This window comes from Mobula birostris, chromosome 7 (genome assembly GCF_030028105.1).
Source record: "Mobula birostris isolate sMobBir1 chromosome 7, sMobBir1.hap1, whole genome shotgun sequence".
Taxonomy (NCBI): domain Eukaryota; kingdom Metazoa; phylum Chordata; class Chondrichthyes; order Myliobatiformes; family Myliobatidae; genus Mobula; species Mobula birostris.
In genome coordinates, this window is record NC_092376.1 from 155,958,919 (window position 1) to 155,969,292 (window position 10,374).

Below are 10,374 nucleotides of genomic sequence, written 5' to 3' on the forward strand. Positions count from 1 at the left end.
TGATTTGTTTTTAAATTGCTTAAGGTATCACAACAGTTTTAACCATGACTACGCTAAGCATCAGTGCACGCCACTCGCTACCCAAAGTGTCCTATGCTACTGCAATGGATTGGTTCATTGCTGTATGTTTCGCTTTTGTCTTTTCTGCACTCATCGAATTTGCTGCTGTAAACTACTTCACAAATCTTCAGGCTCAAAAAGCCCTAAGGAAAACAGCTCGAGCAGCAGCATTGTCATCACCAATGGCTGTGTCTGAATCAGAGAAGATAGTTTCGGTAAGCAAGCCCACACCTGTAACAAGAAAACATAAAACCATGATACAAATCATGTTCACCTCTTAATCTTAACTGGCATAATATAAATAGCATTGTGTTGGTTTCTAGAATATATCAGACAGTACAGAAAAGTAATTTCAAGCATGCATTCACTATTCAGCTCAATGTCTGAAGCCCACAAAGTTTTTTTTTTCAGAGTCCATCATGTTCTTTTCCAGCATACCACATTCTGGAGGACATCTGAGACATCGTAAACCACAGTGACAATCTACAACTAATGAAAACTGTCTTAAGATACAAAAGGGCACATAATTCGGCACCATAATGCCTGTTAATTAAACATAATAGGTATAAATTTCCTTTGACAAATCTATGCAATTTTTGTTGTACAAAGCACTTCATCTATTTTGGTAAAAGCAGCAGCACACATTATATGTATGCATACTAGAAGTGTGCAGAGTGAACAGTGACTTGATGCCAGGCCTGGTTTTCGCAGACAGTCCCTTGGGATCAAGGCCGTCTGGCTTCCACTCTAGATGTGTAGCTTCTGTGTTCTCTGAAATCCTACGTGCAATGCACAGATTCTACCACTTAGATGATAGAAGATATAGAAAGATGGCAAGTAGGCAGTATGGGAGGCTGTGCAGTTTATACTGTTTTCACTATACCTTCATTGAAGTCCTAAATGTTCTCCAAATGCTTCTCCTATTTGATTATGGGTAGCAATTCCCACGAGTGAGTGAGAATATTACATATTTTCAAGAAGGCTTTGACAGCCTCCTTCATAATTTTACTTTGTCCACCTTTTAATCTTTTGCTGTGATGGAGCTTGGAGTAGAGTACCAATTTGAGACTGAGGTATTAGGCATGCAAATGACATGGCCTTTCTATCAGAGCTAGCTGAAAATAATTGTAACTTTGATGCTGGGGTTGATAGCTTGGGAGAGGACACTGATATTGTTCTGCTCATCCTGTTAATACATTGAATGATACTGTGGATTTGGTGTAGGTGGTTCCTCTTCAGAGCTTCGACCTGTTTAAGGTAACTAGTGCACAATTCCAGTGCATTCAGGAGAGGACAAATCACTCCTGTCTGGATTGGAGGGCTCTCAATCTTTAAGGTCTCTTTTCCTTTGAAGGCTAAAAGGTGTCCTGGCACATTGGAATAGTGTTGGTATTGGTTTATTATTCTCAAAGATATCAAGGTGCAGTGAAAAACTTCTCTTCAAAGCTATTATACAGATCAAATCATTACACAGTGAATTGAGCTGAAATTAAATAAAATAACAATTCAGAATAAAGTGTATAAGGTATCGAAGAGTGCAGGATCGTAATAAGGTAGGTTATCAGGACAAGAGTCCATCTTCTTGTAAGAGAGGTCCATTCAAGAGTCTGATAACAGTGGAATAGGAGATGTCCTTCAGTCAAGTCGTATAGATGCTTTCAGGCTTTTCCATCTTCTGTTCGATGGGAGAGGAGAAACGAGAGAATGTCCAGGGTGGGTTGGGTCTTTGGTTATGCTGGCTCCTTTACTGAGGCAGTGAGAAATATAGACAGAACCCATAGTGGGGAGACTGGTTCCTCTGCTGTGCTGAGCTGTGCCCACAGCTCTCTGCAATTTCTTATGGTCACATGTAGAGCAGTTGCACACCAAGCCATTGTGCATCTAGAAAGAATGTATTCTATGTTGCATTGATTTTTTTAAAAAGTCAATGGAGCCACGAAGAATGTTTTTAGCCAGCTGATGAAGTAGGGGCACTGGTGAGGTTTCTTGGCCACGACATCAACATGGTTGGATCAGCACAAGTTATTGGTAATGTTCATAACTATGAACTTGAAGCTCTCAGTCCTTTCAACTTCATTACTGTTGATGCAGACAGGAGCATGTGCACCTCTACCTTCTCTGTTTTTTTTTGTTTTGTTGACATTGAGGGAAAGGTCATTGACATGACAACATGTCACTAATCTATTTATCTCCTTCCTGTACTCTGATTCATTGTAATTTCAAATGCAGCCCACTATAGTGTTATCATGTGTAACTTGTAGATGAAGTTCAAGCAGTATCTAGGCATGTAGTCATGAGTGTATAGGGGGAAGAGTAGGGGGCTGAGAATGCAAACTTGTTGAGCACTAATGTTTAGAATAATCACAGCAGAGATGTTGTTGCCTATCCTTATTGAGTGCCACCTGTTGGTCAGAAAGTCTTAAGTTCCAATTGCAGAGGGGGGCATTAAAGACATAGGTGTCTTTACTATCCAAATATTCCAGAGCTGTGTGTAGGGCCAGAGATGTTGTGTCGAAAGCTAGAGCTGATGCGTGCCATCACCTGCCTCTTGAAGAATTTCATGATGGTAGATGTTAGAGACACTGGTTGGTAGCCATTAAGACACATTATCTTGTTTATCTTGGATACTGAGATGGTTCCGGTCTTCTTAAACTAGGAAGGAATCATGGCCAAAAGGAGGGAAAGGTTAAAAATGTCTTCAAATAACCCTGCCAGCTGATCGGCACAGCAGCTAAGGACATGGCCAGAGACATCATCTAGGCCTAAAGCTTTCCACAGGTTCATCGTCCCCCGGAAAACTGATCTGACATCTGCAACAGTAATTGAATATCATTATTGATGCCTGGCTTCTCTACAAGAGGGCAGGTTTGGAAATGTCCTTTGTTTTATCGATGTTTCTCTCTTAGTGAACAAACTGACAATGACTTGTAGCTCAATGCAAATACTGCAGGTTGATGACTTAGTTGTGAAGTGGAGGTGATGTAGGTTGAACCATTTCCAGTTTTTTCTATAGATGGTCCAATCCAACAGAAGGCTTAATAGAAGTAAGATATACTATGCAGGTATGAATTTGGTAGATGATGGTTAGAATGATGATGTAGTGTTGCTTGACTATAGTCTGTATTGAGACTGGATCTGTGATGGTCATTACATAGCAGACATAGAGTAGGCATATTTAATTTAGAGTAACCAAATTTTAGAAGAACTCTTCACAAGTCCTCTCAGTTGGCACAATGGAATTTGATAAAGGCTGCTTATGATTGATGCATTTTTACAAAAATATACATACCTTACATTTTTTCTTTAGATTTTCAAATGGGGAAAATCATTCTAAATGGCTGACCCTTATTCTGACTTTGCACTTTAAATTAGATTCACAGAGAATTGAGTTGTACAGCACGTACACAGGCCCTTCGTTGTGAATCCCATTTTCCCGCAATTAACCCATATCTGTTTAATCCTTTCCTATCCTTCTTCCTGTTTCTGTCCAAATACAATATATTTTATACACAATAATTGTACCTACCTTTAGCGACATTTTCCATATACTCACCACCCTCTGTGTGGAAAAATTAGCCCATCTTTTCTTCTCTAAATATTTCCCCTCTGGCCTTAAAAACATTTGTCATCTTGAAAATAGACTGTGACTATCCTTGAAAAAACAGTGAGTATCTACTCTCTGTATTTTTAAACATCTGTATTGTCAATCCTCAGCCTCTTGTTCTTGAGTGAGAATAATGCCAGGTTATTCAGTTTCTCCTTGTAACTAAAACCTTCCATTTCGGGTAACATCCAAATTAATCTCTTTTGTAGTCTTTCTAGTGATACAACATCCTTTTTATAGTGTGGCAACCAGAACCGCATACAATGCGCCAAATGTCTTGTGGCTAACTAATGTTTTGTACAGCTGCTTTCTGGACAATCCATCTGGAAGAAGCAACTTCCCAGCATCCATTTAATCCCTTCCAGAATTTTTAAAGTCAAAAAGAGATCAACCCTCGTTCCTTTATTTATCTAAAATCTAGTGGAGATCAACCAATCCTAATTAACCTCATTGCACCGAATCACAACATGTTGATGATATAGCTCGTCTTTCCTCCTGGTCTGTCTTTGCCTACCTCATTCACCTCCGTTTTGAACTTTCCTAAAAGGCAGGCATTTTACTTTTTCTGCTCTTTAACCTTTGGTCATCCATTGTGTTATGGCTTTGATTTTCATAACCTTCACCTTCATGGGAATTTAGCCAAACCGTAGCAGAAACATACTCACCTTAAAGTCTTCCATTGTTTAAGTACAATTTGCCTGCCAAGATTTATTCTCCTCTCATCCCATTGATGTGTATTGGCAACAGCACATGACGAACGTCGAGCTCTATAACGACCTACCGATGCTCACCACTAAAATCGAGGTGAGAAGACTGCAGCTAGCAGGGCACTGTCTACGCCACCCCGAGCTACCTGCAGGCCTAGTCATCATATGGGAGCCCAAGCACGGGAGGATGAACCCTGGGTGCCCTCCCAAGACTATGGTCAACACGTTCCTAGAAGACAGCGGCGCAGCTAATGTAGATGAACTGAACACACTGATGAGGGAGAGGGGAGAAGTGGAGAGTCCGACATCATGCCCGATGCTGGCCCCCTAGGCCTGAGTCGACATAGTAGTAGTAGTACCATCCCATTGAAATTGACCATTTCTAAACTGCCATTTTGATCATGGAACAAGGGATTTCTTTTCCATAGCCATCCTAAGTCTTATGATATTATAACTGATGTTTTCTTCATATTATAATTGATATTTCACCATTGATACTTGCTCTGCATGACTTAGCTTGATTCCCAGAATCAAGTCTGGCAAAGCCACCTTCCTTATTGAGCTTGAAACACTGATTTAAAAAGTTCTGAAACACTTGGAAAGCTCTTTACACTATTAACACCTTTTGTAATTGTTATCAGAGTCCATATTGGATAATTGAAGTTCCCCATTATTGCTGCTATGAGCCTTTGGCACTTTCCAATGATTTCCTTGCAATTTTACCTTCAGGCAGGTTGGCAGCTTGTAGAGTGCAATCACACTTCTCTTTGTTTCTTAGTTTTAAATGAATAGGTTTGCCTTTGATTGTTTCAGGACATCTTCTCTTTCCAGCACTGCAATATTTTCCTTAATCGATTCGATTACTGTAATCCCTTTCTTTCTGCATAAGATATTTCCTGAATATCTTACATTCAAGAATATTAAGAACCCATTCCAGTCTTTTATTGAAGCTATATCACTCAGATAGATAGATTTCTTAATATTATGAATCTAGGCATTTGGGTTTAGTGCTGGAAAATAGCAGTAAAGTAGGAAATCAGCTGTGATCGCAATCATTTTCGATGGGATGCTACCACTAAACAATTTCTCTCCCTCTCCTCCACATTCTACTTCCTGCAGGGATCACACTCTACATGACCCAATTGTCCACTCATTCCACCCCACCCCCCTGATCTCCCTCCTAGCACTTATCCCTACAGATGGGATAAGTGCTACACCTGTCCTTACACCTCCATCCTCACTACTATACCAAGGCCCCAAACAGTCTTTCCAGGTGAGGCAACACTTCACCTTTGAGTCTTTTGGGGTAATCTACTGTAGATAAGGGGACTGTTTCGTTGAGCAGTCACCTATTTATAATCAACTTCCTATTTCCATTCAGACATGTTGGTCCATAGCCTCCTCTACTGTCAATGAGGCTACTCTCAGTTTGGAAGAGCAACATCTCATATTTCATCTGGGTAGCCTCCAACCTGATGACATGAACATCAATATTTCTAACTTCCAGTGATTCCTTCCCCTTCCCCCTTTTCACTTTTTCAGTTCCCACTCTGGCTCCCATCTCCTTCTCTTCTCTTCACCTGCCCATCACATCCCTCTAGTCCCCTCTTTCTTCCCTTTCTCCCATGGTCCATTGTCCTCTCCTATCCCATTTCTTCTTCTTCAGCCCTTTACACCTCCCATCTTCTCATTTCATCCCCCTCCCCCACCCGCCCACCTTGACTCTTACTTAGTTTCACCTATCACCTACTGGTTTGTATTCTTTCCCCTCACCAAGCTTCTTATCTGGCTTCCTTCCCCGCCTTTCACGTTCTGATTAAGGGTCTCTATCGACTATTTATCCCTCTCCATACATGCTGCCTGACCTGCTGAGTTCCTCCAGCTCTTGGTGTATGTTACCCTGTTCTTACATACTTATTCAAATTAATATACTTAAAAGAGGTGTCAATAGAAGGAGATAAATGAAAGCAGAGGAGTATAAAGAAAAACAAACCTGTTGAGGTACAATTACTGAATGTCTGAAATAGTGGAATTAAAAGACCTAGCAGGTTAGGCTGTGTGTCTGGAGAGAGGGGAAAAAACTAACATTACTGGTTATAACTATCATCAGAACTAATTAGTTCTGCTACAAACCAGAAAGACCAGAATTACGAGATTTAACACAGCACGCCAAGTTGCAAATCATGTCCGCAATGACAGAAATGCCTGTTTACTCACCGTTATAAAATCCAATGTAATTATTAGAAAAAACAAAAAAAAAGTTTCTCCATTGATGTTAGCTGAACTTTTTAGGTTTTCAGTCTCTGTTCAGTTCATTGCTATTTTTCTTCCTAGAAAGCCCACTTTGATAAAACTCTACTCTGTTCTCTAACAGGATCTACATTTATCTTAGAGTCGAGGAACACGGAAACATAACCTTTAGCCTTTTGATTCTATGCTGACTGTCTAGCATCATTTACATTAATCTCATACATTTCATTGTCTCCAGATACCCATTAATTTCTCCACCTCATCCCAGATTCCCTGTTTACAAGAAACAATTTATAGTGGCCAAATAACCTAATAACCCACAAATCTTTAGGATGAGGGAGGAAATTGGAGCAACTAGAGGAACCCTATGTGGTCACAGGGAGAACGTACAAATTCTCATAAAATTGTACTTTGTGAACAAGCTCTGATATGACAACTATTATGGGATGCCTCAGCCATAAAAAAATAGGTGGAACCATGATACTTATGTGTAAATTGGCATGGATTACTATGCATTGTTACAGTACACCTTTACCAGTTTTACAATGTCTCCAAATATTTCTTCATTTTAGTATTTTAATAATAATTGCATTTCCCTTTATCAGGTATTATGCAGCCACTGTTGAGCAGTTCACAACCAGATTCTTAAATTTAGGTTCAACTCCATTTCTATTAAATAAATAGACATAGAGTAACAATTAAGTCATGTGACATACAGTATGTGTACTATCATGCATTCCTGATGTCTTTGTTTTTGTTTTTATTTATGTATGGTCCTTCACAATTAAATGAATATGTATCTTGCAACTATTATGTGCCTCTGAGATCTATGTTCAGCTATCTCTGTATAAATATGTAATTTGTGGACATTTGTCTGAATTGAGTGTAAATGAAGCACAGTTAGAATTCTTAGCAGTAAGCAGAAATTTGAAATATTATCTAATAGATGAATTGAATGGAGCCAAATGAACATTTTCTGAGAACCACTTGTAGAAGAGTGGTGCAGAAAAGTGATTACAGTGATCGCAATGTATAAATATCTATTTTTGAGATGTGTTAAACTTTGTGAGAAACAAGTTTAACATATCTCAAAAATAGATATTTATGCATAGTGAAGTAAAGGCACTTGCCTGACAATGTTTATGTTCATTTCCACATTGTTACAAATCTTGAAATTAGGCCACATTTTCAGAATTCATATTGATTGTATAAAACTATTTTCATCCTTTCGGCAAATAGGTGAATTTTATGTACAGACAACATTGTCTTGCAAAGCACATAGAGATCTTTATTTGTATTTGTTGTTACTCAAGAATTCTACAAGATTCATCAAAATCAGTTCAAAGTGGTATTATTTGGAGTCACTGAAATAACCTATAAGGCGATTTAGAAATGTTTTGACATAACAATATTAATAGAAATCCTTTCAGACTTCTAAACATTCATAAATTCTCCAAAAACCAAATACTTTATTCAGCTAGTGATGGTAGATAGATATGAGTGTTATGAGCTAATGCAGTATCAGTGACCCATTTGATTTTAATGTGGAATTGTGAGGAGCATTTCCACGTTCAGGAAAATATATTTTAAAATCTTACCTCTGGATGTATCCTTTTAAGTATCACCCATTGAGGCCACATGCAGACTTGTAGGTAGAAATTCACCACAGGTCATATGAACTACACACCCAGTATGTAGCAGATGTGAATTACATGACATTTGCAAAATTTAGTTCCATAAATTTAAGTTATTGCTTGCATATACTATAATTTGTGCATTAAATGCTTGTATTTTTGGATGAATTTCTGAATGTCATTTGTCCTAAAGCAAACCATTACTGCAGAGACAGCATCAAAGAAGGGTTTTACCCTCATTTGCCTGTTTTAAATATAGGCTCTAAATAGTAATCTCTCTGAATGTACTAATGCATTGGAGTTCCTTCTTGTTTACAGTGAGGAATGCTTCCTGCCTGCCATTCCAGTGGTTAAGGAGATACTTTAGAACTCAATAAACAGTTAGCAAAACTCTAAGCCAAAATTTGTCAACATTAAACTCTGTTTACACCATTGGAAAATATTACTTGCATACATTGAAAATATCTTGAGTATTGGCAAATGCTCAAGTAAATGTTTTTCTGAAAAATATTTAGATTGCTTTGTTAACATATTCTACGTGATTTACATGATTTTAGCATTTCTGACAAGATTAGCATTTGTTGCCCATCTTTAATTGTCTAATCAAGAAGTTTAACCAGCTTCTTCTACCATTCACAACAATTGGTGTCAATCCTTAGGCATTTCAGAGGACTATTAAGAATTAACCTCATTGACATGGGTTTGAAATTTACACTAAGAACTGCCTGGCTAATATTGGCTATCTTCCCTTATATGTGAAATGATAACTTGTTATGCTTATCAATTAGTTTAATTGTCACAATTGATGACACCAGCTTTTTATTCTAGGAATGCAGGCTTTGAGCTTGGCTTCTTATTATTATCACATTTTTGGATCATTATGCTACTTTACCTCCCAAACAGGAGTATGTTTAAATAAAATATTTTAAAGAGGGTTTGTTTTATCTATCAAATGTGTTTGTATAATTGTATTTGTAAAATGTAAATCAATACAGTCTTTACAAACCGTATATTTCATGTAGATTATCAGTTAGTCATCAATACAATATCCTAATTTACATGATCCCTAAATTAAATAGCATTTACACTACTGTTTAGTGTTTTAATTAATCTTGGATTCTTCAGATTAATTATTAAAATCAAATTCAATATGGCAATGCATTTTTGTCAGAAAATAAAACACTTTTTCCTTATTTTTTTTGTAGCATTCTGATTCCAATTGCAATTTAAAGAAAAGAACTCTGTCATTGGCATCGCAGAAAGAGTCACCAGCAATTGTAGAACCAGATACGAACAGCTGTGCCGACAATGTGTCACCAATTCCATGCACCCATTCTTGTCTCACTTCATTGCCACAACCACAGCCTGATACTGGAACCAGCAAGATAGATCAATATGCCAGAATCCTTTTCCCATTGTCATTTGGAGCATTCAATCTGGTGTATTGGATAGTGTATCTTTCAAAAGATACTATGGAAATGGGAAGTAATATATAACTTTCTATGCTGATATATATGATTGAACTGTTCTATAAGTATATACTCAAAAATAGTGGATATTAGGGAATAAATTATGTCAGCAGTACCAAGAAGGTTTCCTTTGACAATATAATCAAACAATGTTATGATCTTGAAAAATAATTTCAAATACTCTGCACCATTGATGCTGCCCTCAGCCACATCTCCCTCACTTCCTTGACATCTGCGCTCACATCTACCTGCTGCCTTAACAGGGATAGAGTTCGCCTTGTCTTCACCTACCACCCCATGAGCCACCACATCCAACACATTATTCTCCCCAATGTCCGCCATCTTTAATGGGATACCACCAAACACATTTTTCCCTCCACCACTTTCTGCTTTGTGCAGGAATCACTCCCTCCATGATTCCCTTATCCATTCATCCCTCTCTACTAATCTCCCTCTTCGGACATATCCTTACAAGCATCAGAAGTACTACACCTGCCCATTCATCTCCTCCCATACCTCCATTCAGGGCCCTGAACAGTCATTCCAGGTGAGGCACACTTCACCTGTGAATCCATTGGGGTCATCTATCGTATCCTGTGCTCTAGATGCGGCTTCCTCTACTTTAGTGAGACCCCATCTAAATTGGGGAC

General features: G+C 38.3%; 1 protein-coding gene across 1 annotated transcript in view; it reads left to right on the forward strand.

Annotated features, from left to right (window-relative positions):
• Positions 1-9,824, forward strand: part of LOC140200865 (gamma-aminobutyric acid receptor subunit alpha-6-like) — a 28,928-nt gene extending 19,104 nt beyond the window's left edge. Inside the window, exons 8-9 of the mRNA XM_072264500.1 lie at positions 25-275; positions 9,461-9,824. Of these exons, the coding sequence (XP_072120601.1) occupies positions 25-275; positions 9,461-9,751 (542 nt within the window). The 3' untranslated portion in view covers positions 9,752-9,824. The remainder of the gene's footprint in view (positions 1-24; positions 276-9,460) is intronic.
• The last annotated feature ends 550 nt before the right edge of the window (positions 9,825-10,374 follow it).